General features: G+C 45.0%; 1 protein-coding gene across 1 annotated transcript in view; it reads right to left on the bottom strand.

Moving 5' to 3' along the window:
• HERC2 (HECT and RLD domain containing E3 ubiquitin protein ligase 2) overlaps nucleotides 1–27976 on the bottom strand; it is a 3346202-nt gene that overhangs the window by 377773 nt on the left and 2940453 nt on the right. The window contains 1 exon segment of the mRNA XM_033948978.1: nucleotides 9610–9771. Coding sequence (XP_033804869.1) covers nucleotides 9610–9771 — 162 coding nt within the window.

The raw sequence follows: 27976 nt of genomic DNA, 5'->3' as shown, positions 1-27976 counted from the left end.
GAACCATGACTGGGATGTAGTTATACTGGGCTATAATCTGTTCAGGAAAGACAGGGTAGGAAGAAAAGGAGGGGAGTAGCAGAATCTGTAGGGCAAGGAAGAGGCACTGTGGATCAACTTGGAAAGAGGGAATGGTGAATATATTTACACTGATGAGCTATATAGGCCTCCTTCACAAACGGAAGAAGTAGATAGAGATTTAATAGTAAACATTCAGAATATATCTAAAAAAGGGGAAGTCTTCATAATAGGTGATTTTAACACGCTGGATGTTGATTAGGGTATCCATATTGTAGGGTCCAAGTAGGGAGATCTTGGATTCTCTACAAGGAGAACTGTTCCAGCAGTTGGTAATGGAACCCATGAGGGATGGGGTCATACTGGATTTAGTGCTTATGAATGCGGAAAGTGTTTCTGATGTTACAATGGGTGATCATCTGGCATCCAGTGATTACTGCGTGGTTCAAAAGCAAAGGTTCTAAACTTTAAAAAACACCAACTTTGTTCGAACAGGGATTTACGTCAAGGAATTGTTGTCTGGGTGAGAACGTCTGGAAGAACATAAGAATTGCCGCTGCTGGGTCAGACCAGTGGTCCATCGTGCCCAGCAGTCAGTTCCTGTGGCGGCCCTTAGGTCAAAGACCAGTGCCTTAACTGAGTCTAGCCTTACCTGTGTACGTTCTGGTTCAGCAGGAACTTGTCTAACTATCTTGAATCTCTGGAGGGTGTTTTCCCCTATAACAGCCTCCAGAAGAGCGTTCCAGATTTCTACCACTCTGTGGGTGAAGAAGAACTTCCTTACTTTTGTACGGAATCTATCCCCTTTTAACTTTAAAGAGTGCCCTCTTGTTCTTTCTACCTTGGAGCATTCAGTTTGCTCTTTTTGCCGCCGCCGCCACACATTGCATGGATGACTTCATTGACTTGTCTACCAGTACTCCCAAGTCTCTTTCCGGGGGGTCTCTCCGAGTACTGCACAGGACATCCTGTATTCGTGTATAAGATTTTTGTTACCGACATGTATCACCTTACATTAATCCACGTTAAACCTCATTTGTCATGTTGCGGCCCTTTTTTCGAGCGTGTTTATGTCACATTGCAGGGCTTTGCAATCCTTCTGCATCTTCACTACTCTGAATAACTTTGTATTGTCTGCACATTTTATCACAAAGGAGTGGAAATGCAGTGGGCAAACTGTAAGGAGCGATTGTAAGGGTGACAAACCTTTTTGGGAGGTAAGTAAGTAAAAGATGGCCACTTTGGTTCTCAAAAGTAATAGCTGAGAAGGTAAGGAATAAGAGGTTAGCTTTCATAAACTACAAAAGATCGCAGAAAGAGGAAGTCAGGCAAAAATATCTGGAAAAGTTAAGAGAGGCTTGTCGTGTAGTCAGGAAAGCAAAGATGTAAATGGAAGAAAAAATGCAGACACGGTAAAACGGGGAGATAAGACATATTTTAGATATATTAGTGATAGGAAGAAGTGCAAATGTGGCATTGTGAGACTAGAGAGTTGCGCGGGGACAGAAATCCCACCTGTCCCCACCTGTCCCCGGCAAAGTCCCACCCGTCCCCGTGAGGAATCCCACCCGTCCCCACCGGTCCCCGTGAGGAATCCCTCCGTCCCCACCCGTCCCTGCGAGGAATCCCTTCCGTCCCCGCCCGTCCCCATGAGGAATCCCCTCCGTCCCCGCCCATCCCTATAAACTTCAGAAATAGTTATTTCATTTAATTATGCTACTGAATTAAAGGCTCTGGTAGAAACCCATTTACAAATAAGCAAAAAGACTTTATTAATTTGGAAATATTAATTGGGAAGAATACATACTTTGTAAACGGGTTTCTACCAGAGCCTCTAATGTTTATAAAATTTTATCAACACAACTAATATACTACTTTATCCTGAAGCAAAAAAAAAAAAAAAAGAAAAAAAAAGAAATAGAATTCTTTTCCTACCTTTGTTGCCTGGTTTCTGCTTTCCTCATGTTCTCATTTAATTCCTTCCATCCACTGTCTCTCTTCTTTCTGCGTCTTCCATTTGCTCTGTTACTGTGCCTCTCCCTTTCTCCCCCCTTCCAAATTGGTCTGGCACCCATCTTCTTCCCTCCACTCCCTCCATAGTCTGGCATCTCTGTCTTGTTCACTGCCAGTGTCTTCTCCCCACTCTCTCTTCCCCATTTCTTTTCAGCGTCTTTCTCCCCCCATCTTCCCTATGTCCTGTCAGTGTCCTTCTCCCCCTCAGTCTTCCCCATGTCCTTTCAGCGTCCTTTTCCCTCTCTGTCTTCCCAATGGCCTTTCAGCGTCCTTCTCCACCCCCCCTGTCTTCCCCATGTCCTGTCAGCGTCCTTCTCTCCCCTCTGTCTTCCACAAGTGCTTTCAGTGTCCTTCTCCCCCCTCCTTCTCTCCCGCCCCGGGTGCAGCACAGCCGGCCAGGTCCCCTTACTTTTGTGGCGCTTCCCCGACCGACCAACCGACAACAGCCCCAGTCCGACAAACCTCCCTGCCCTTAACCGCAAATCTAAATTACCTTCTTACAGCTGCTTTGTTTAAGCCCTCCCTCCCCTCCGACGTCAGCGCTGACATCGGGAAGACTTCCGTTCGGCTCTGTGCTGCAGGCAGAGCAGGTAGGGAGAAGAAGAGCTGCGCGACTGAGTACATCCAGCCCCGGAGGAACCCCGCAACCCTCGGAGGCATCCCCACGGGATACCCGTGACCCTAGGGGGAGTCCCCACGAGATTCTCACGACCCTAGGGGGCGTCCCCATGGGATCCCTGTGACCCGAAGGGGGAACCCGCGGGATGCCCGCGGTTCCCACGGGATTCCCGTCGTCCCCGTTCCCGTGCAGCTCTCTATGTGAGACTCAAAGGTGAAGAGAAGGAATATGTAGAAACTAATAAAGAAAGGCCGAATTACTTAACAAATATTTCTGTTCTGTGTTCACAGCTGAAGTGCCAGGAGAGGGACCGCAGAAGACAAATGTGTATAGGGATGGAGGAGTAATAGATCCTGATCGATTTTCAGAGGGTTGTGTTCATGAGCAGCTAGCTAAAATAAAGGTAGATAAAGCAATGGGGCCGGATGGGCCCCGAATTGACGGGCTGAGTCAGGAACTAGTTGAATGGAAGGCGACAGAGAGTAGTGAATAACATGAAGAAAGACCTGGCAAAGCTTGAAGAATGTACTGAAATTTGGCAGTTAAAATTTAATGCTAAGAAATGGAAGGTCATGATTTTGGGCTGCAAAAACCAGAGGGAACGGTAAAGTTTAGAGGGTGAGGAACTTATGTGCATGACGGAAGAGCGGGACTTGGGTGTGATTATATGTGATGATCTTAAGGTGGCCAAATAGGTTGAAAAGGTGATGGCGAGAGCTAGAAGGATGCTAGGTTGCATAGGGAGAGGTATGGCCAGTAGGAAAAAGGAGGTATTTATGTCCCTGTATGTTCAATATGTTTATTGATTTTCAAAATGAAACAATACACACAATCGTACAATCCATGGTGATCAATGAATACATGAATACGGTCTTTCTCTTAAACTTCACCATGTACCTAAACTCCCACCCACGCCCCAACCCACCCTACCCCAAAACCAATCCCAATACAACAAAATATACTCCATTCCATATTGTGCCACAATAGAAATTCACACATTAAGCAGATGACTACGAGCTCTGTGGGTTAACGTAAGCCAGAATGGTTCCCAACAAAAACTAAAAGATGTACCCCTTGTTGTGTCCAAAGCAGAGAATTGTAAACGTTCCATAGAAGCGTGTTGCAGCATCAAGGTACACCAGTGTGAAAAAGTGGGGGGGTCTGATGAAATCCAACAGTGCAAAATCACCTTCTTCCCCAATAGCACCGAGCGAGCAAGAAAACCCTTGAACCCCTTTGGGGAAGGGAGAGGAAGATGGTCCAATGTAAACAGCAGTTCCGGTCGGAGAACAAATTTGTAATTCCACATTGTCTGGATGTGTTGATGAAGCTGTAGCCAAAAGGAGTGAACCCTCGGGCATGACCAAAACTGATGTCCAAGAGTAGACTGGGAGTATGGACATTTAAGGCATTGTGCCGAGGTGCACATCTTAGCTCGAAATAGGTAAGCAGGTGACCTATAGAGACAAATCAGAAATTTAAAGTTCATTTCAATCAATGGCACACTAGGTGTCAGGCGTGCCATCCCAGGAAGTCCTCTCTTAATCATTTGCGCAGTCACTGTGCAGGAAAGGTCCAGGGACCATTTATCTGCATAAGACTCATAAGAAAGTTCACCCAATTGTTCCTGGAGATAGCGATGATGAAATCTCAAAGGAATCATGTCCTGCGCAGATAGACTTAGGGCCTCTGAGATGTTTTCCATGCGCCTATCCGTAAGGGCATCTTGTGGCAAGGAACGTATATAGGAAGAAACCTGAACATAGGAAAACCAGTCCTTCTCCATCCAACCATGGTAACTACAAAGGTCCTCAAATGATTTCAGCGACCCATCAGAATGTAACAACTGAAAAACATATTGGTTAGAATTGACAGTCCAAATAGTAGAGGTGACCGGTGCCATTCCAATGGGAAAATCCCCATTATCCCGCAATGGCAAATAGGGGGTCACCTGAGAGGAGACATGTAATTGGTGACACAAATGCCTCCAGAGACGTCTCAGGGGAAGCAAGAAAATGTCCCGTGCTGAAGAGGTCTTTGGAGACAGGCGCTGCACATGGAGAAGATAACTAAAAAGGAAAGGGGCACACAGTAAAAGTTCCCATCTGGAGGCTGAAAAGTAGCTGGTCCCCCTAAACCAATCATTTAAGTGTCTCATCTGGCACGCCTGTGATAACAAACGGAGACTACGCAATCCCAAGCCTCCAAGGTCTCGAGGTCGCGCAAGATGAACAAGAGACAAACGTGCTCTCTTACCATTCCATAAATATTTTTGGAGATACCGTCCAATGAGTTTATCATGTTTAGCAGATAGTAAAATAGGTAACATCTGAAAGACATATAACCACTGAGGCACCAGCACCATATTATACAATGCTATTTTCCCCATAAGTGAAAGTGGATAAGCCCTCCACGTCTCTAATTTATGTTGTGTAGTGTGGACAAGAGGGGCAATGTTTAAAGTGTAAAGTGCAGTAAGGTCGGGGGAAATAGTAATTCCCAAATAAGTAAGAGTTCTCGGAGCCCATGCAAGAGAAAAGGGACCCTGCCATTGATCCCGGACCACAGGAGATAAAGGCAACACCATAGATTTTTGTTTGTTGAGGACCATACCCAAATACATACTAAACTCATCAAGTAAATCCAACGCTCTAGGAAGGGAAAGGTCAGGAGACCCCAAAGTCAGCAACAGGTCATCAGCATACGCCAATACCCTCAATTGTGAGTCTCCCTCCGGTAGTCCCTGCAGTTCATCATCCAACAAAAGGGTGCGAAGAAAAGGGTCTATAATAAGAAATAATAAAGGGGACATCGGGCTACCTTATCTAGTGCCCCGCGCTATCAGGAATATCGATGAACGAGAGCCGTTCACCAAAATACTAGCCATGGGGGTCTTTATAGAGCAGATGGACCATCTCTAAAAACCAACCCTCGAACCCCATGTAAGAGAGGACCCTAAACAGGTAGGCCCAGTTAACCTGATCAAAGGCCTTAGTCGCATCTAAGCCAACCAAAATTCCCCAAACATCCTCGTCCCGGGCCCGTTGCATAGCAGTAAGAAGTCTGCGAACATTCAACACAGAGTGTCGACGTGGGACAAAGCCCACCTGTTCGGGAGTTATCAAAGTGGGCAATAACGTAGCCAAGCGATTAGCCAATATTTTATCCAAAATTTTGATATCTACGTTTAGTAAAGAAATCGGCCTATAAGATTCAAGATCCGAGACAGGTTTGCCCGGTTTAGGTATTAAAGTGATGAACGCATGGTTAGATCCCTCAGGGAAGCGCCCCTCCGCAAGAGCCGCCGAATAATAAGCCTCCAAGGGGCCACAAATAGAAACCAAAAGAGATTTATAAAATTTGGGAGAAAAGCCGTCAGGGCCCGACGATGTGCCACCCTTTAGCTGTTTAACTGCCGTCTGTAGTTCCTTTCCCTGGTTAGGGCGATTCAAAAAGAGGCGATCCAGGGAAGATAAACGGGGAACCCCAGCATCTGCCAAGTAGTCCACAACCTCTGGGCCCTCCATGGGATCCCTGGAGGCATAAAAATCCCAGAAATACGTAAAGAAACTGTCCGTAATATCTGCGGTCGAAGTCACCACCCTCCCCGACGTAAGTAATAATCTAGGAATGTAACGAGGTGGGCGTTTAGGTTTTGTCAAGGTCGCCAACAGACGTCCTGCCTTATGTCCAAATTTGTAATAACGAAATCTAGAATAATGAAGATATTTCTGAGTGCGGTCGTGCAACAGTGTGTTCAACGCAACCAGGGTCGCCACCATAGCTTCCCGAGATTGAGGTGTGGGATGGGACAAATGCCTGCGCTTAAATTTTTGATATTCCCGTTCTAAACATTAAGAGTCCCTGGGATAAACGGTTTTTCTGGGCTACCACATAAGATATAATGTCACCCCGCAATACCGATTTGGCCACTTCCCAAAATAATAAGGGGTTGTCCCGATGTTGGCCATTAAAAGCCACATAGTCTTCCCATTTGTGCGTTAGATATTTGAGGAACTCTGGGTTAGTGGCTAAATAAGAGGGAAATTTCCAACTCCCCCCGTGGAAACTGCATCTCCCCTGGAAAGGTCAAGCCATATAGAGCAGTAAACGGACACTGCAAGAGGTCCCACCTCAGAAGAATGTACCTGGGATAAATACTCAGCCGAAGTCAGAATATAATCAATTCTGGAAAATGTGTGGTGAGCCCGCGATTGATGGGTAAAGTCCCTTTCTGTGGGATGAAGCAGGCGCCAGGGATCAATTAGATTCAAATTGTCACAAAGAAAGGGAACACCCCGAGTAGTACTATGAGACTGAGAAGTACCCGGGCCCGTTCTGTCCATGACCGGGTTCAGGACCTGATTAAAATCACCCAATAAAATCACTGGGTTAGTGGGATCCCTGAGGCCTAATTGAACCAATGAGGAGAAAAAACCATGGTCATATTGATTAGGAGCATATACCACTAAGAGATTAAAGGTGTAGCCAGACATAATTACCTTACACAATAAAATCCTCCTCTGAGAGTCACCATACAACCGTTCTACCTTACCCGGGAACCCCCTGCGTACCAAAAGAGCCACACCTGCCTTCTTATTCGGGGAAGAGGCATAAAATACCTGACCCACCCAGCCCCTCAGTAATTTGTCATGTTCTGCATCAGTCAACCTAGTCTCCTGCAGACATGCCAAATCGACTTTATGATGTTGATGGCGTTGAAATATACCACATACATTCCAGGATAAGAGGTGAAAGGCTTTATCATCCAGGAAAGGAAAGAAACAAATACACTCGCCCATGCCCTCGTAAAGTCCCTCCCAGGCTCCCAGCCAGGCCCAAGAGAGAGTACCACAGAACCCACAGAAAAAAGGCACACAGAGTAACGCCGTGACAAATCAGAAAAAACATTGGAATGGAGAAAACAAAGTGCTGCAGATTAAACCACAATCCCCGTCCCCAAGGCCATCCCCCCTCCACCAATTCCCTAAACTCCCCCCCCCAACTCACCCCCAATCACAATCCCAAACCCAAGTACATGGCTTGCCAAGAACCCTCCGGGCCCCAGGAAAGCAGATCACGACACTGACGCCGTCAGCGCCCTGTCCTTCTAGATGAGTGAGATGATAAGTCGTGAGAAAGGTGCTGCAAAATAACAAAAGTGAAGCCACCATTCAACACAAAAGGCTGTATCACCCAGCCAACCTCAAGGAGAAGGCGAAGAAGGTTCCAGACGATTCACAAATTCACCCGCCAAGTCCGCTGTGTCAAACACGTGCCACTTTCCGTTGTGCTGAATTTTCAATATGGCCAGATAAAGAAACATGAAACGACGCTTCTTCTCCACTAGCTTGGCGCCGGTCTGTCAGTGCGGCCGAGTAATCTTGACCAATTCTCACAGGTAAAGTTTCATAAAACAACAAATTGCACGGTATGCCTGAAGTATTTCCACTTTGTGTCGGTAATTATGGAGTTTTCCGATGACCACTCTGGGGCGCTGATCTGATCCCGATCGGGAGCCCACCCGATGTACCCGTTCAAACCGGGCCGGTCCCAAGGATGTCGGCATCGGCAACTCACTCACCAGCCACGACTCCACCACAGACAGCAACGCCAATTCAGAGATAGTTTCAGGAAGACCAATAAATCTCAAACTGCCACGACGAGACCTATTTTCCAGGTCTTCCAGCTTGTCCTGGCATAAGCGCAATTGGGTCGTGAGCGTGGCCACCTCGGACGACATCCCAAGTGCCCCATCTTCCACCGCAGACACCCGGGACTCCAATTCTGTGACTCGAGAGGAGTTGTCCTCCAGCAGCGATTCTAACTTAGTAAGCTGTGAGGAAATTTGAGCCATACGCGGCTCCAGCGCCTGCAAAATCGCCTGCTGTAGGTCAGAAAGCATGGCCGGTGTAAACGCCGGGCTGTCTGCACGCTGCACGTCTGCCATCTTGTCCTCGGTTGCTTTTCCCCGTTCCCGATCTTTTTTTGCAGATTTTGATGCCATAACGGAGGGTGAACAGGCCAAGAACCTTTCCATGCAATAGCAGCACTAGGACAGCGGCAGCGGTGGTCAGCGAATCTCACAAAAGTCTCACTTTAACGCGGGATGAGGAACAGGGCTCTGGAGCTGGCACAGAGTGCTGTTACCCAGCTCACAGCATCACGTGATCCCTTGATGCCCCTGTATAAGACTCTGATGAGATCTCATTTAGAATATTGTGTACAATTCTGGAGGCTGATCTTCAAAAATATATAAAAAGGATGGAGTTGGTCCAAAGGAAGGCTACTAAAATGGTATGTTGTCTTCGTGATAAGGCGTATGGGGACAGACTTAAAGATCTCAATATGTATAATTTGGAGGAAAGGCAGGAGATTGGAGATATGATAAAGTCGTTTAAATATCTACATAATATAAATGTGCATGAGTTGAGTCTCTTTCATTTGAAAGGAAACTCTGCAATGAGAAGGCATAGGATGAAGTTAAGAGATGATAGGCTCCGGAGTAATTTGAGGAAGTACTTTTTTAAGGAAAGGGTGGTATAGTCTCCCGGAAGAGTTGGTGGAAACAGAGACTGTCTGAATTCAAGAGGGCCTGGGATAGGCATGAGGGATCTATCAGAGAGAGAAAGAGATAATGGTTACTGTGGATGGGCAGACTAGATGAGCCATTTGGCCTTTATCTGTCGTAATGTTTCTATGTTTCTTTCATAATGTACAGGGCACATAATTACCTGCACCAGAGTCTGGAGAAAAGGTTCTCTCACTTGCAGAAGCAAGTAATCACAGAGATCTATCAGGTGTGTCTTACTACCATGGCTGCCAACCAGAAATCCCCCAGCTAATTCTTGTTAGTTGATATCTACTATATTACCATACTATGATGAAAAAAGGACCCAGATTGCCTTCTATAATTTCTGACAGACCACTGATCTTGCAAAATTTTAAAAATGGCATACCTTCATTGGCATTTTGCAGCCATCACTGCCTCCTCGACCAAGTTTTCCATAATCACCATCTCCCCAAGACCAGACAGTATCATCATCAGTCAAGCAGAGAGTCTGTGCGTCTCCACTACCACAGGCTATGTCAATTACACGGCAGCCTTGTAGTGCTTCTACCTGAATATTTGAGAAGGAAATAAAACAAAAACAAATAAGAGAGGTAATAATTTTTAGCTTCAGCACATAGAATAATCTTGCATTTAGCTGGGAATTTACTAACACCACATAGTAATGCACAGGGCCCGATATTCAGCTGGCAGTGCTTTTCCTGTCCACTTCCAGCATTAAACTCTGATATTCAGTGCCGGACTGTTTCTAGTGACCGGCAAGAATATCTGATTTTTTAACTGCTAAAACGTTAACCAGTTATGCCGATATTCAGTGCTAACCAATTAAAGATAGGACAGCTATTTATGGGGATTTAGTTGACTATTAAACTTATATGCACTAAGTGCTAACCGGCAATATTCACAGAGATAACTGGTAATCTTCAGCTGAATATCAGCAGTTAGGCACTGATATGTTACTTAACTGGCCAGCGGCCATGTCTAGCTGGTTAAATAACTTTGAATATCAGGGGGAATCGAGATATTATTTACCACAGGGCCTATTGCATAAAATGGATGCTTTTCTAGAGCAGCAATGGTGGTGGTGGCAAAAGAAATTACTCATTGCAGGGTCTTTTTGTCAGCATTTGCACAGGCTGTGGTCCCACTTCCTTACAGATCACTTCTTGATCCAGAGCAGAACTGGCAGCCTGAGCGAATGCTTACCCTAGGCCAGGGGTATTAAACTCAATCACAGAAGGGGGTGAAATCTAAAGCATAGGCTAATTTGCGGCCAAATTTTTTATTAAGATATTTAGGGCTCCTTTTACTAAGGTGCGCTAGCAGTTTTAGCGCGCGCTACAATACCACATGCGCTAAACGCTAACGCCGCCATAGAGCTTGCGTTAGTATTTTTCATTTAGCACTTGGTTAGCGCACGCTAATCTTTAGCACGCGCTAAAAACGCTAGCGCACCTTAGTAAAAGGAGCCCTTAGTCTTAGTAGAAATATAGATCCTTCTTCACCCTAAGACACCATTTCAGGAAGTCACATGGTCATAGACGTTACCATATTTAATTCCAACTTTATTCAAATAGTCATTCCAGGAATAGGCAGCGGAACACTTTTTTGGGGGAAGTGGGGGGCCCAAAGCTCCGCCCTAGACCTCACCCCCATAATAGTACTAATTGTAATACCATTTTTCCATTCATTTTTCATATATACACACACAATATACCGTATTTTTCGTTCCACAAGACGCATTTTTTCAACCCAAAAAAGTGGTTGGAAAAAAGGATGCGTCCTATGGAGCGAATACCCCAATCCCCCCCCTTTACCTTATTTAGGCCGCTGCCACTGCTTGCCCCTCACCTGCCACCACCGCTGCAGCTGGTTGCTCACTGCAGCTGAAAGCAGAGGAAGGAAAAGGCCAGGCGGGTGCAGCAATTGCATGCCGCTGGCCCAGAAGACTTATTCCTGACATCAATTCTGACATTGGTGAGAAGGACCGGGCCAGCAAATGGCAAGGGTCACCTTATCCATTTGTTGTTTTTCTCTCATTCACTTTCTGCCCTACATCCATCTTTAGCATTAACTTTTAACATTTAACTTTCTTCCATTTTTCTGCTTGCTTCTCAAAATCTATCTACTTTTCCAAGTCCTCCCTTCCCATCTATCCATGTGTACCATCTCCTCCCTCTTTCTTCTCCCCTATTCCCATAAAAAGCATTTCTTCTTATCTCTTCCCTGCCACACCCATTGTTGTGCACCATCGCCTCTCTCTGTCTTCCGTTCCCCTCTATCCCTGTGCACAATCTCATCCCTCTCCTATGATCAGACAACTCTGCCTTCCCCCTCATATTTATTTATTTATTCATTCAATTTTCTATACCGTTCTCCCAGGGAAGCTCAGAACAGTTTACATGAATTTACTCAGGTACTCAAGCATTTTTCCCTGTCTGTTCCGGTGGGCTCACAATCTGTCTAATGTACCTGGGGGAATGGGGAGATTAAGTGACTTGCCCAGGGTCACAAGGAACAGTATGGGTTTGAACCCACAACCTCAAGGTGCTAAGGCTGTAGCTTTAACCACCGCACCACAATCTTCCCCATATGGTCTGGCATCTTTCTCCTCTCCTTCCTAAGCCTGGAATCTCTCTCCTCTCCTATGGTCTGGCAGCTCTCTCTTCTTCCCTCCCTCTTCCTCGCTCCTTCTCTCCTCTCCTTCCTGCGGTCTGGCATGTCTTTCTCCCCTCCTTCCCTTCCATTCTGTGGTCTGGCATTTCGCTCTTTCTCCTTCCCATTACAGTGATCTGACATCTCTCTCTCTTCGCTCCTTCCATTACCCTTCTCTGGAATCTGACATCTCTCCCTTATTTCAAACATCTCTCCTCCCTCAAAGTGTAACATTTCTCCCTCCCTCCCTCTATACCAGCTCTCTTTCCCTCCCACTCTAGACACTTATGCCCCCAAATTTTCTTTTTTTCTTCCCTCACACTCTGGCAGCATCTTTCTCTCCCTTCCTAACCCCCAGCCCTTGCAGCCTCTGTCCTTCCCAACATCCTCCCAGCCCGTGCAGCATCTGTGTTTCTTGCTTTCCCAATCCCCCTCTCCCCGCAGCATGTCCTTCCCGCATTCCCAACCCCAGCCTTCAGCTGGATCCTATGGTACGACAGTCCCCAGTTTCCGACTCCCACACCTACCACCTCCCTGCTGCTGAAATTTAAAATCTTTGGGTTGCTGACGCAAAGCCAGCCTCCCGCCATCAGCCTGCCCCAGAAGGGTTCTTTCTGCAGCACTTCCTCTTCCTGCATAGGCAGCTCCTGATTGGATAAGGCCTGACTTAGTGCAGGAAGAGCGGTCGGAGCATACCGCGAGTGATTTCCTGCACTTGCGGCGCTCCAGCTGCTCTCCTGCTGCCCTATCCCGCTGTCCTCTTCAGGCTCCCCCATGAAAAACTGTATTCGCGGTTTTTTGAGATTCGCAGGGGTTTCTGGAACGGAACTCCCGCAAATCTCGGGGGAGTACTATATACCAATTGCCTATTTTGCTCATCTAAAGGAGTCTTATGAGAATATGAAGAATTTACTAGAAGCAATTGGTTATAAAACACACCAGTGGAACATCTGTGGTGATTTGAAGGTCACTGGCATGCTAATGGGAATGCAAGGAGGATTCACTAAATACTGCTGTTTCCTGTGCTTGGGATAGTAGATCTACAGCTGAACATTATGTCAAGTGTGTATGGCAGCTGAGAGATACCTATAACCCAGGGACAAGCAGTGTGAAATTTATGCCATTGGTGGATCCTAATAAAATATTTCTCCTACTTCTTCATATCAAGCTGGGGTTGATGAAGAACCCGGTAATGGGTAAAGCAAATATCTTGTTAAGAAATTTCCAAAAATCAGCACTGCAAAACTGAAGGAAGGGATATTTATAGGCCCACAGATCAAGTCTGTTATGCAATCACTCTCAGCAGCTGAGCTTGAAACTTTCTGGGCACATGCAACCAATTTTCTAAAAGCGGCAACAAAAATAAGCAACTGGTCTAGGAGTACTGATCAGTGTCAGAGACTGCTAGAAAGTGTTGTGATGCAGCAAGAGAAATGCCCATTCTCTCCTGCTGCATCACAACACCCCTACCCTGCAGTGGCGGAGAACACTCCCCCCACCAGAATGGCAGCGACATCCCCCTTGCAACCGGAGAGATGCCCACTCTCCGCTGGCAAGTGACCCCTCCTGCCAAAGAACACACCTTCCCCTGTCTCCAATGCCCCTTCCTCCTTACCTCAAAATAGATGCCAGGAAGGATGCGGACTCCCTCCTTCCAGATGGCCTGTATCATCTAAAATGGGCCTCATGTCCCTCCCCGGTGCATCTTGGGTTGCATCGGGGAGGGACATGAGGCACTGACTGGCCCAAGTTGTTTAAGGCCCCTCCCATGGGGGGGTACACGGCTGGGATTTCAGGGCAGCAGGAGAGTGTGGGCATCTCTCCTTCTGTTGTGGGGGGAGGTTTTCTTGACGCTTTTTTTCTGTGCATGTTTCCATCGCTATTACCAGCGATGGACACATGCAAATTTAGCTAATCTTCGCTGCTATCTGCCAACCTCATTTGCATGCACAATTTTTTAAGAATGTCTTGCTTTTTTCGATTTGCTATTAAAATGGTTGTATTAGTAGACCGTTGCTTTTTAATGCAGGTTTTTGAGAATCCTGGCCTAGCTGACATTAAACCTATACTCAGTCACACAGAAAATGTTTCTGCTGATACTACTTCCATTATACTAGCAATGGAAAGGATGCATGGCGTGTTCTCCATCCAGATGATCATTCTCACGTCAATAAAGTTCATGCCCGCCTGGACTATTTATTGGTGACACAGGCCTTGATCTCGGTTACGAGGGCAGCAAAAACTGAGGATACTGTTTTGTCTGCTCATTGCCTGGTGTGGGTAGACCTGGATGTGCTACTCTATACTTAGACCCTGATTTTCGTGTGGTTTTGTAGCAGCGTTGGGATGACTTCCTTGAGGATAATAGTCTTGCCTATGTTTTGGCTACTTTATATTGGGAGGCGGGGAAGGCAGTGATGAGGGGGCATATACTGGCCTATAGTGCTCGTACGTGCCATGAATGGGATACGGAATTGCACGAGTTGAGTAAGCAGCTTTCAGTGCTGCGGGGATGTTTTTTGTTTTCTAGGGGTGTAGATAGAGCCCAGTATTTGGAGGTGAAGAAGGCAGTGGGGGATATCCAGCTTTTGTTGGGGCATAAAGGCGGGTAAACTGTTAGCAGGAATGGTGTGATAGCGGGGCAAAGCAGGTTATCACACAAATTAAGGGGATGGGAGACACTTTTGTGACCGAGGAGCGAAATATCCAGAATGCTTTTGTGCAGTTTTATCGATCCCTCTATACCAGTGGTCTCAAACTCAAACCCTTTGCAGGGCCACATTTTGGATTTGTAGGTACTTGTAGGTCTCAGAAAAAATAGTTAATGTCTTATTAAAGAAATTACAATTTTGCATGAGGTAAAACTCTTTATAGTTTATAAATCTTTCTTTTTGGTTAAGTCTTAATAATAATATTGTAATTTATAGCTAAAGAGACATATGATCAAGAAACTGTTTTATTTTACTTTTGTGATTATGATAAACATACCGAGGGCCTCAAAACATTACCTGGCGGCCTGCAAGTTTGATACCACTGCTCTATGCTGAGGGCAGTTGTGATGTGACCCAGAGAGCACTTTTCTTCAGTAATTTGAAGCTCCCTTGCCTGGATCAAGAGCAACTTGAGTTTCTTAATGCCCCCGTCACAGAGGAGGAGATCCAGGGCGTGATCAAAGCCCCAGGACCAGACGGCCTGGGAGCCAAATTTTATAAAATTTTGAGGGGGAAGTTGACCTATGCTTTTCAGGCAGTTTGTGGAGCTCTGTATGCCTCGGGGACGGTTGAGGGCAGGCTTGCCCATGCTAACATAGTAGTTTTGCCAAAGCCCAGTAGGGACATGAAGCTTGTGGGGGTCTTACAGACCTATAACCTTGCTCCATCCATAATGGCTACATGCTTTGATAGGGTACTGCCTTTGCTTATACATCCGGACCAGATGGGATTTGTCCCTGGGAGATATGCATCTACAAACATCTTGAGAGCACTCACGGTTCTGTTAAACAAAGAATGTGCACATGCTGAAACCATTATAGCGAGCCTCGACACCAAAAAGGCATTCAACACGATCTTATGGGATTATCTTGATTCTTCCCCAGTTTGGCATTATGGACAGTTTTCTAACTGGTTTTTGGGCACTCTACAGGGGTCCCACTGCTCAGATTTTTGTTAATAGGAGGTTGAACCCTGGTTTTTCATTAGGGAGGGGCACACAGCAGGGCTGCCCTCTCTCACCGATGCTCTTTGTCCTGTCCTTTAGCTTCTAAAATATGATAGATGGCAGATATTCCTGGCATTAGCATTGGCTCTACTGAATATAAAATAAATCTGTTTACTGATGACACGCTCTTGTTTGTGGACAATGCTACAGTCATGATTCCTAAGTTGATGACTTTTATTAAACAATTAGGTTCTTTCTCCGGCCTTAAAATCAACTTTGATAAGTTGGAGGCCCTGGCTCTGTCCGCTGATTGTCTGGTCCGTCGAGACCCAACTTTCCCCCTCACTTGGTGACAGGGTACTCTCAAATATTTAGGCATCTACCTCCACTAGGATATCAAATGGGTCTATCAGCTGAATATAGGGGGATAAGCTTGAGCATCTCCAGGTGTTATGCCATTGGTGGAGGGAACGTCTTTTTGGGGGTAAGCAGCACTTGTGAAAATGGTTTTGTTGCTGTACCCTCTGGAGATGCTCCCACTTTGGATCACTGGCAAAGATGAAGGGGTACTAGAAATAAGAGCCTTACTCTAATGAGGGGGCCAAAATGACTTGAAACTCCAAAAACCAGACCTGCTCTCTATTCTCCAGACACCTGAAGGGTTTTGGGCTAACCGAGCCCCTTGTACCAAATGTTTGGTTGGAAAATATAAACAGAGTGTTACATCAGTAAGTGGGAACTCATGTGGAAGGTTTTATCCGAGTTCACCAGGGTTCAGCACCACCAAATGCACCAACGTGCTTGGCAGATATTACCCACTCACATAATTTTAAAACACTCTATGGGCTAATCTATAATTCATAGTGCAAAAGTTTTTTTTAAACTGCTTTTTTTCTTTTTCTCTTTAGACTATAAATAAATGCAAAAATTGTTATCAATCGCCCAAAAACCCTGGTGTCTATATAGTGTGGAGAATTAAATTTAAATCGGATTGAAATAAAGAAATCAACAGTGCTTTTAAATGGCATTGGTGAAAAAACTTCTGAGAAATATAAAGCCTGGTGAATTTTAAACCCTTAATAAAATGGCTGAAAAACAGGAACTTATCTACAAGCCACTGTTTATTATATCATGCGGGGTGCCAGCTGATTGCCCTACAGAGCCCCATTTCATATCCTTCATCAGGGGCAACTTCAGGGACATCTCCCAAAGCAGTATGGATCAAAAGATGGTTCTCCGCGGTGCAGTTACACTGCAAATAAAAGCAAGAGTATTTAAACCTTATGGAACACTCCCCAGCCCCCTCACTCCAGCTGAAATTAATCCTCCTTTTCCCAGTAAGTCTGCCCTTCTAGCATCATAGATTGTCTCTCCAATGCTGGTTCATTCCTATAGCAAAGGGAGACATGCTCCACCCCCTAGTGGATCGGCTCAACTGAAAGCTCCACAGGGGGAAAAACATTCTGATTTCATAAATGAAAAAAACAGAAATTACTGGAGCACCCTTATACGGGTTTTGAGATGTGTATATATATCTCTATATCTGTCTATAAATCTCAGCTACAGGGGACTTAGAAGATTAATCATGGAAAGTTTTTCATGATTGAGGAGATGTTGTTAGTACATTCCTATGCTGAAAGAAAACCCCTGTAAATGTGATACATGTTGTGGTCCAAAATCCAAAAAGCCTAAGAGTTTAATGTTAATGTATCGCTTATAAGTTGGCAAACCATAATTCTGGACTTGTCTTATGAAAAATGATCAACTGTTCATGTTGCTTGCCACATGCCAATCTATAGCTTCATTTATACCATATGGAAAATATGATTTTAAACTATAAATCCAGTATTGTTCTCTGGCAAGCAAAAAGTTCCTTTTATTTCCTTGAAATTCATGACTTGCTCAATAATAGTCCAACACATGTCTGTAAACAAATGTCCCGTTACCACAGTATGGCTCACCATAGGAGCATTTTCCCTCAAGTTTTTCATGCAACTTCTGTGTTCTGTAATTCGCACTCTGATGGCTCGAGTGGTACTCCCTACATACAAGAAGTTGCAAGTGCATTGTATAACATATACAACATATGTACTGTCACAAGAGGTGTTACTCCGTAACTTGTATATCTGTTTAGTTTGTGGGTGCTCCCACTGATCTCCTTCCAACGTTTGTTTACATGCTAGACAATGTTCACAAGCTTTATGACCCAGAAAAACTGGAGAGGTATTAGTCCTTTCCTGACAGTTGGCCCGAACCAGCCTATCTGCCAGATTTTTCCCCCTGGAATGTGCTATGCAGGGGTGTTCTTGAAACACTTCATACAGTTGTCACACGTGCCAGTGTTTGTGAATACTAGAGGAAATTTGTTGAGCTAAGATGGAATAAGAGAGCACGCAAATTTGTTTAGAATTCTCTTGTCTTGGCACTGTTTATAATTTCCAACCAAACATTTGATACAAGGGGCTCAGTTAGCTCAAAACCCTTCAGGTGTCTGGAAAATAGAGAGCAGGAAAGATGAAGGGGTATACAGGGGTGTTATCAGCTCCTTTATTTGGAGCTCTCGCCAAGCTTGCATCGACTATTTGAATCTAGTAAAGGGATGATGGAGGGGTGGGGTTAATTTGCTGGATCTTCAACTGTACAGTGTAGCAGCTCTACTTTGTTGGATGCATGAGCTTCACACTGGTGCCACTCATTTTGCGCCACCCGGCTTTTGGTTGCATTACACTAGCCCCCATTCTGTGTTTAATGTGCTTCATTCCAAGAGGGCTGGAAGAGGTGGTTTGCCAGTCCTGCTGCAGCCCCTAAACTAGTCTTGGAGAAAATCCTGGAGAAGGACCGAGATTGTCTGGCAAAGTTACATGAGAAAATGGAGTAGATTCTGCGCCGTTCACGGAGGAGGGTGTTTATGAGCAACTTGAAAAACTGAAGGTGGACAAAGCGATGGGACCAGACGGGATCCATCCCAGGATACTAAGGGAGCTCAGAGAGGTTCTGGCGAGTCCTATTAAAGACTTGTTCAACAAATCTCTGGAGACGGGAGTGATTCCTGGGGATTGGAGGAGAGTGGATGTGGTCCCTATTCATAAAAGTGGTCACAGCGCAATGTTCCCTCTAAGGATTGATGAGGTGTGTGCAAAAAAAAATATGCATGAGCGACAAATTACATAAGAACATAAGAAGTTGCCTCCGCTGGGTCAGACCAGAGGTCCATCGCGCCCAGCAGTCCGCACCCACGGCGGCCCATCAGGTCCATGACCTGTCAGTGGTCTCTGAACTCATCCTATAACCTATCACTACTTCTATCTGTACCCCTTAATCCCCTTCTCCTTCAGGAATTTATTCAAACCCACTTTGAATCCCTGTATTGTGTTCTGTTCAATCACAGCTTCCGGGAGTGCGTTCCATGTGTCCACCACTCTCTGGGACCAAGACCTGTTTGCTATCCTATCTAAGTGTCGTGTGAGGTCTGCCACCTTCGCACCAGGCAGGCAAGTGATCTTCACTCAGTTATCTACATGCCTAATGATCAAATCACCAACTACTACAGCTGACCTAGCCCTTCCATACTGGGCAGAAGCCCCTGGAGACACATCCTTGGTGTGAGAGGATATTGCATCCCCTGGTGGGCAGGTCCTGGCTATAAGATTATTTCCTACACCAGGGTGTATGAGCAGGCGCGGAGGACGCATTTTTAAACAAATGTAGTTTATCCTTGTACTCCTTATGTATTTTTAATCATCTATGGATATGTTTGTATGTTTATTGTTCAAATGGTTTTATTTATTTCCCCAAATTTATTTTTGTTATACGCATTGAAAATATTTGATATTGCGTTTAAATCAAAATCTCAATAAACTTGAAACGAGTGCACGTGAGATTGTGGGAGGGTTAAATACTCAAAACTTAGAAGAATAACAATTTACTTAAAGTTTTTGCTTCGCCAGCTTTCTGGTATCTTTACATACAGTGGCATACCTAGCATATGTAACACCCGGGGCCCATCATTTTTTGGCACACCCCCCCCCCATCTGTACGAAAAACATGATTTTTAGTAACAAGCCACATGAGTACCTAGGAAAAGGCAGCATCTTACATATTGCAGTGAGCAGTACATCAATACACCCATTGTAAAACTAAACAAGCCAGACCAGCACAGATCAATCCTACACCGTCAATCCTAACAGAAAACCATGTCTTTCGAACACACAGAACACAGAAAACACCTTCGCCTAGTATGGAATATGTCATCACAAACTAACCCCTCCCCCTTTTACAAAACTGTAGTGTGAATTTTAGCTACGGAGGTAACAGCGCTGACGCTCATAGAATTCTGAGCATCAGAGCTGCTACCACCACGGCTGGCGCTAAAAAATGCTCCACAGTTTTGTAAAAGGGGGGATAAAATAGAAATACATAGCTTCAATGCTCTAGCTCAGGGATGCCCAAACTTTTTGGGCTTGCGAGCTACTTTAAAATGACCAAGTCAAAATGATCTACCAACAATAAAATTAAAAAACACAAAGCACACTATACGCTGAGAAAATGTTAATTATCATTCCTATTCTGGGGCCATAGTGCAAAATATAGACAGCATATATAAATTCAGCAACATTTTGATCACTAAATTTAAAATAAAATCATTTTTCCTACCTTGTCTGGTGATTTCATGAGTCTCTGGTTGCACTTTCATCTTCTGACTGTGCATCCAATCTTTCTTCCTTCTTTCAGCCTGAATGCTTCCTCTCCTCCAGACCTCATTCCCCCAACTTTTTCTTCCTCTCTCCTTGCCCTTTCTTTCTTTTTTTTTCCTCTTGATGCCCCCTTTCTTTTTTTCTGTCTCCCTGCCTGCCCCCTTTCTTGCTCCCTACCCTCCACAAAGCCACTGCTGCCACTATCAGGGGAAACAGGCCCCAAAGCCACCGCCGCAACCATCGGGGGAAACAGGCCCCAAAGCCACCGCCACAACCATCGGAGGAAACAGGCCCCAAAACCACCGCCGCAACCATCAGGGGGAAACAGGCCCCAAAGCCACCGCTGAGGCTGTCCCAAGCTCTCTCTGCTTCCCCCGACGTCAATTCTGCCGTCGGAGAGGAAGTTCCGCCCAGCAAGGCAGCGATTGGCTGGCCCGAACTTCCTCTCCGACTGCAGACTTAGGGGATGTGCACAGCCGGAGCGGACCGCCCCCCCCCACCTTGGTAGCCACTGAAGACGTGGCAGCGGCTCCTCTCACGAAGTCCGATGCAGTCGGGGATCTTGAGAGGAGCCGCCGCTGCATCTTTCAACTTTGGAAAATACAGGCCGCCGCCGCCGCTTCCTCTCACCTCCCTCGAGTGAGCGACAGGGGAAAGCGTATGAGCGACGCCACTGAAAATAGTGAGCGATGGCTCATGCGCTCACCATAGAGGGAACACTGGACAGGGATGAAGCAGGAAACTACAGGCCAGTGAACCTCATTTCAGTTGTTGGAAAAATAATGGAAGTGTTGCTGAAAGAAAGGATAGTGTACTTCCTTGAATCTAATGGGTTACAGGATCCGAGGCAACATGGCTTTACAAAAGGTAAATCGTGCCAAACGAACCTGATTGAATTTTTTGATTGGGTGACCAGAGAGTTGGATCGAGGACATATGCTAGATGTAATATACTTGGATTTCAGCAAAGCTTTTGATACAGTTCCTCATAGGAGGCTGTTGAACAAACTTGAAGGGCTGAAGTTAGGACCCAAAGTGGTGAACTGGGTCAGAAACTGGCTGTCGGACAGACGCCAGAGGGTGGTGGTTAATGGAAGTCGCTCGAAGGAAGGAAAGGTGACTAGTGGAGTCCCTCAGGGTTCGGTGCTGGGGCCAATCCTGTTCAATATGTTTGTGAGTGACATTGCTGAAGGGTTAGAAGGAAAAGTGTGCCTTTTTGCAGATGATACCAAGATTTGTAACAGAGTAGACACCGAAGAGGGAGTGGAAAATATGAAAAAGGATCTGCAAAAGTTAGAGGAATGGTCTAATGCCTGGCAACTAAAATTCAATGCAAAGAAATGCAGAGTAATGCATTTGGGGATTAATAATAGGAAGGAACCGTATATGCTGGGAGAAGAGAAGCTGATATGCACGGACGGGGAGAGGGACCTTGGGGTTATAGTGTCCGAAGATCTAAAGGTGAAAAAACAGTGTGACAAGGCAGTGGCTGCTGCCAGAAGGATGCTGGGCTGTATAAAGAGAGGCGTAGTCAGTAGAAGGAAGAAGGTGTTGATGCCCCTGTACAGGTCATTGATAAGGTCCCACTTGGAGTATTGTGTTCAGTTTTGGAGACCGTATCTGGCGAAAGACGTAAGAAGACTTGAGGCGGTCCAGAGGAGGGCGACGAAAATGATAGGAGGCTTGCACCAGAAGACGTATGAGGAGAGACTGGAAGCCTTGAATATGTATACCCTAGAGGAAAGGAGAGACAGGGGAGATATGATTCAGACGTTCAAATACTTGAAGGGTATTAATGTAGAACAAAATCTTTTCCAGAGAAAGGAAAATGGTAAAACCAGAGGACATAATTTGAGGTTGAGGGGTGGTAGATTCAGGGGCAATGTTAGGAAATTCTACTTTACGGAGAGGGTAGTGGATGCCTGGAATGCGCTCCCGAGAGAGGTGGTGGAGAGTAAAACTGTGACTGAGTTCAAAGAAGCGTGGGATGAACACAGAAGATTTAGAATCAGAAAATAATATTAAATATTGAACTAGGCCAGTTACTGGGCAGACTTGCACGGTCCGTGTCTGTGTATGGCCGTTTGGTGGAGGATGGGCAGGGGAGGGCTTCAATGGCTGGGAGGGTGTAGATGGGCTGGAGTAAGTCTTAACAGAGATTTTGGCAGTTGGAACCTAAGCACAGTACCGGGTAAAGCTTTGGATTCTTGCCCAGAAATAGCTAAGAAGAAAAAATTAAAAATAAATAAATAAATAAATTGAATCAGGTTGGGCAGACTGGATGGACCATTCGGGTCTTTATCTGCCGTCATCTACTATGTTACTATGTTAATTGGTGGAGAGCTAAGATAGGAGGAGCACTGGGATTCTCCCCATTTGGAGAGATCCGGGCTAATCTAGAGTTTCCGGTGGAGCAGGGTGCGCAAGCTTTTTTGGGCTGGGATATTGGGGGAAGTAGATACATAGGTCAATTATGTGGGTCTGATGGGGGGGGACTGTCTTTCCCTTCTGCAGGCTCGGCAAAGCTGGGACTTACCAGAGCGGTGTTTTTTCAATATCTGCCATTCTTCTGACATACTTGGAGCATTCCCTGTGCTTTACACTCCTGGACAGGTTGTTTCTCCTGAGGCCTGTTCCTCAGAATAAGTTGGCTGTGTGGTATGCCCTGGGCAGGAAGTATCGCTTGTCGCCATCCTTTGGGCAGTTGGTAACTTCTTGGGCTATCTTAATTGGGGAGCATCTTGTTGAGGAGGAGTTGTCTGAGGGATTTGCTAAGGTTTTTCGTATCACCCCCAATGTTGGGCTTCATGAAATTCAGTTCAAGGTACTACACTAGGCTTATATCACTAAGTAAAGGGACAAGCATATGGGACTATGTGAAGATGATGTGTGTGACCACTGCAAGCTGGCTAAAGGCTCCCTTTGTTGAATGCCAGCAGTTGAAGGATCTTTGGTTGGGAGTCTTCAGTGACTTCTAGGGTGTGGTGAGAACGCCGCATGAATGGTCCTATAAAATATTGATTCTGGAGTTGCAGGGGGATCTGGTGGCTCAAGGGCTTTGGGAGCATCATATTTGTTCTTCTGGCATTGATATTGGTAAAGAAATCTATACTCCAGAAATGGGTGGGGGAACATTCACCTTCTCTGGCATATTGGAGGAACCTCAAGTTGCAGATGGTTTAGTGGCAGTTGGAGCGCTTTTCCCACAGTGGGAACAGCATTCGTAGAGTTTACAGTGAGATGTGGTCATCCTATGTATCATTACACTCGAGAACACAGGGACTGGGATAAGAGGGGAGGGGGCGTTCTTAGTTTTGTTTGGGGGGGGGAAATAGTTTTAAAAATGTAATGGCACACAGGAGAGAAAGTCGTTACTATGGATTATAGAAAGTAAATGGAAAGAAATAGTGGCAGAGAGATACTATTGGCTGTTCTGAAAGAGCCAATAGTATTTATTTCAGCCTGACAAGACATAGCTTTTATTTCAGCCTGACAAGACATAGCTTTTATTTCAGCCTGACAAGACATAGAGTCAGAATGGAAGATTAGGTTTAAGAACATAAGAATAGCCTTAATGGGTCAGACCAATGGTCTATCAAGCACAGTAGCCTGCTCTCACAGTGGCCAATACAGATCACTAATACCTGGTTAAAACCCAAGGAGTAGCAATATTACATGCTACTGATTCAGGGCAAGCAGTGGCTTCCCCCATGTCTTTCTCAATAACAAACTATGGACTTTTCCTCCAGGAACTTGTCCAAACCTTTCTTAAAACCAGCTATGTTATCCACTCTTACCACAACCTTTGGCAATGCGTTCTAGAGCTTAACTATTCTCTGAGTGAAAATATTTCCTCCTATTGATTTTAAAAGTATTTCCCTGTAACTTCATTGAGTGTCCCCTAGTCTTTTTAATTTTTGACGGAGTGAAAAATCGATCCACTTGTACCCGTTCTGCTCCACTCAGGATTTTGTAGCCTTCAATCATATCTCCCCTCAGCTGTCTCTTTTCCAAGCGGAAGAGCCCTAACCGTTTTAGTCTTTCCTCATAAAAGAGGAGTTCCATCCCCTTTATTATCTTGGTTGCTCTTTTTTGAAACTTTTCTAGCACCACTATATCTTTCTTGACATTAGGAAACCAGAATTGAATGCAATACTCCAGATGAGGTCATACCACGGAGCGATACAGGGGCATTATAACATTCTTAGTCTTGTTAACCATCCCTTTTTTAATAATTCCTAACATTCTGTTTGCTTTTTTGGCAGCCACCACACATTGGGTGGAAGGTTTCATCATATTGTCTACGATGACACACAGATCCTTTTCTTGGGCACTAACCTCCAAAGTGGACCCTAGCATCCGGTAACTGTGATTCAGATTATTCTTCCCAAAGTGCATCACTTTGCATTTGTCCACATTAAATTTCATCTACCATTTGGGCGCCCAGTCTTCCAATTTCCTAAGGTCTGCCTGCAATTTTTCACAATCCGCATGCGTTTTAACAACTTTGAAAAGTTTAGTGTCATATGCAAATTTAATCCTCACTTGTTGTTCCAATTTCCAGATCATTTATAAATAAATTAAATAGCACTGGTCCCAGTACAGACCCCTGTGGCCCTCCACTGTTTACTCTCCTCCATTAAGAAAAATGACCATTTAACCCTACCCTCTGTTTTCTATCCGATAACCAATTCCTAATCCACAACTGAACTTTGCCACCTATCCCATGACTCTTTAATTTTCGCAGGAGCCTCTCATGAGGAACTTTATCAAAAGCACCAGTCTCAGTATAGACCCTTGCGGTACTCTAATGTTTACTCTACTCCATTGAGAAAAATGACTATGAACATAAGAACATAAGAATTGATGCTGCTGTGTCAGACCAGTGGTCCATCATGGCCTGCAGTCCGATCACGCGGCGGCCCTCTGGTCAACGACTAGTGCCCTAAGACTAGCCCTACCAGCACACGTTCTTGTTCAGCAGGAACTTGTCTAACTTTGTCTTGAATCCATGGAGGGTGTTTTCCCCTATGACAGACTCCGGAAGAGCGTTCCAGTTTTCTACCACTCTCTGGGTGAAGAACTTCCTTGTTCTTTTTTCTTTTTGATCTCTTATTGATACGCAGTATATATAGATTTTGAGCCTCAGTGACCGTATCTGTAAAAAGAGACCAAGCTTGCTCTAACGTCTTTACAGTGTTTATCCTCTTCTTAATCTTCTTCTCCAACATGCGTCTCATCCCTTCGTAATTCCCTTTTCGGAAGTTTAGCGCCAGGGCCATCGTTCTGGACCGATGTTTCGCCCCTATTTCCAGGTTGAAACAGATTGTATTGTGATCGCTGTTTCTCAGCGTCCCTTCTATTTCTACATCTTCTGCTGGTCCTCACAGTCCATTTAGAATTAGGTCCAGAATTGCGTTTCCTCTTGTATTTTCCTTGACAAGTTGTTCTAGGAAGCAATCGTCTACAGTTTCCAGGAACTTGGTTTCTCTAGCACAGCCGGAGGTGCCTAGATTCCATTCTATCCACGGATAGTTGAAATCACCCATGATAACTGCGTTGTCTCCCTTGCAATTGCGTTTAATCTCTTCTGTCATTTCTCCATCAATTTTTTTGGAATGTTCTGGGGGTTGGTAGTAGATGCCTATCCTCGTTTCCGATCCATTTGTTCCTGGAATTTTGACCCATAGAGACTGTAACTTATCCGTCTGTTGTAGTATGTTCTCTCCAGTAGATTCAATTCCCTCTTTGATGTATATGGCAATGCCTCCTCCTTTTTGAGTCACTCTGTCTCTGCGGTATAGTTTGTATCCTGGTAGCACCGTGTCCCACACATTTTCATCAGTCCACCATGTTTCTGTGATGCCGATGCTGTCAACGTTATCCTTTTGTGCCATAGCTTCTAATTCACCCATCTTATTTCTAAGGCTCCTTGCATTCGTGTACATACCTTTCAGGCTCTCTCCCCTTTAACAACCAAATCAGTGAGTTATGCACGGAAGCACCCTGGTTTTCATCTTATCATTGAGAGTTAAAACAGGAATATAGAAGATTGGAACTTAAGTGGGAAAAAACTAATTCAGAATCTGACAAGAAGATTTGGAGAGTTAACATCAAGAAATATAATTTAGAAATTAGAATTGCAAGAAAAAATTACTATGGGGTTAGGATAGCTAGTTCAGATAATCAAAGTAATACCCTTTTTAAGCTCTGGCGTTCATTAACTTTAGTGAGCACAAATTAAAAACAAAACTGTATTCCAACTGCTGAGGAGTTAGCAAAATTTTTTAATAGTAAAATTACACTCATTAGAGATACATTTCCGGTTGTAAACCCTGACGACTTCCTTTTAAGCCCCAATAGGCTGATGGTAATTCCAGTGGATCATCTTGTTGCCCGGGCTTTCCCCTGTCCTTTAGTTTAAAGCCTTCTCAATGGCCCTCTTCATGTTGCCTGCCAATACTCTTGCTCCTTCCTTGTTGAGGTGTAGTCCATCCTTTCTGTAGTACTTGCTTTTTCCCCAGAACGCCGTCCAGTTGCGCACAAAGTCAAAGCCTTCCTCTTCGCACCATCGTCTCATCCAGGCATTGATCGCTTGCAATTCCCTTGTCTCTTTCCATCCGCTCATGGTACCGGGAGGATCTCGGAGAAAGCCACCTTCACCTCCCTGATCTTCAGTTTTTTTCCGAGTGAGTGGAACTGGCCCTTCATCTCTTCCCTGTCATACTTCCGTCCGCTCACATTGTTGGTTCCCACATGGATAAGCACAGCAGTGTCCTCTCCCCCTGCTCTGTCTATGATCCTGGAGATCCTGTTGGCCACATCCTTCACTATTGCTCCAGGCAGGCAGGTGACAATTCTATCCTTTCTCCCTCCTGCGGTGTGGCTCAGTCGATCTTTTGTTTTCAAGTTTGTAGAGATCTGGAATGAACTTCCCAACTCCATTAGGCTTTTAGGCCAGCTGCAATTATTTCATAATTTCCTGAAAACTTTGTTCTCGCAATTTTTAAATGGTTTAACACAGGGGTAGGGAACTCCGGTCCTCGAGAGCCGTATTCCAGTTAGGTTTTCAGGATTTCCCCAATGAATATGCATGAGATCTATTTGCATGCACTGCTTTCAATGCATATTCATTGGGGAAATCCTGAAAACCCGACTGGAATACGGCTCTTGAGGACCGGAGCTCCCTACCCCTGGTTTAACTACAGCCTCAATGAATGATAATATTATAGTTATTTTTCTTATGCTTTTCTTATGTACTTTAGTTTTTAACTAGTTCTTCCTTCTATGTTTTTTGCTATGTACTCTAATCTTAATTATATGTGAACAGAGTTGAGCTCTACTGGGAGATGACCCGGTATATAAACCAAAGATTAGATCATCCAACGGTCCCACAGATTCCCTCACAGGTTTTCTGCTTCTGATGTACCTAAAAAAACTGTCATGAATTTGTGCCTCTTTTGCAAGTTTCTCTTCTTATTCTTTCTTAGTTTTATCAATGCTTTGCATGTAACTTGCCAGTGTTTGTGTTTCTTCTTATTTTCTTCATTCGGATCCTTTTTCCATTCATTAAAGGATTTATTTTGGCTCTAATAACCTCTTTCACTTCACCTTTTAACCACGCCAGCTCTCATTTCCTCTTCTTTCCACCTTTGCTGATATGTGGAATACATCTAGTTTATAGTCCTAACCCTTGCAACTGATCCTTTTAGCTTCTTTTTAACCATTTCCCTCATTTTATCATAGTTGC

The sequence above is a fragment of the Geotrypetes seraphini genome, chromosome 6, assembly GCF_902459505.1.
Source record: "Geotrypetes seraphini chromosome 6, aGeoSer1.1, whole genome shotgun sequence".
Classification (NCBI taxonomy): domain Eukaryota; kingdom Metazoa; phylum Chordata; class Amphibia; order Gymnophiona; family Dermophiidae; genus Geotrypetes; species Geotrypetes seraphini.
The sequence above is the reverse complement of the archived record's forward strand: the minus strand, read 5'-3'. Positions and strand labels throughout refer to the sequence as shown.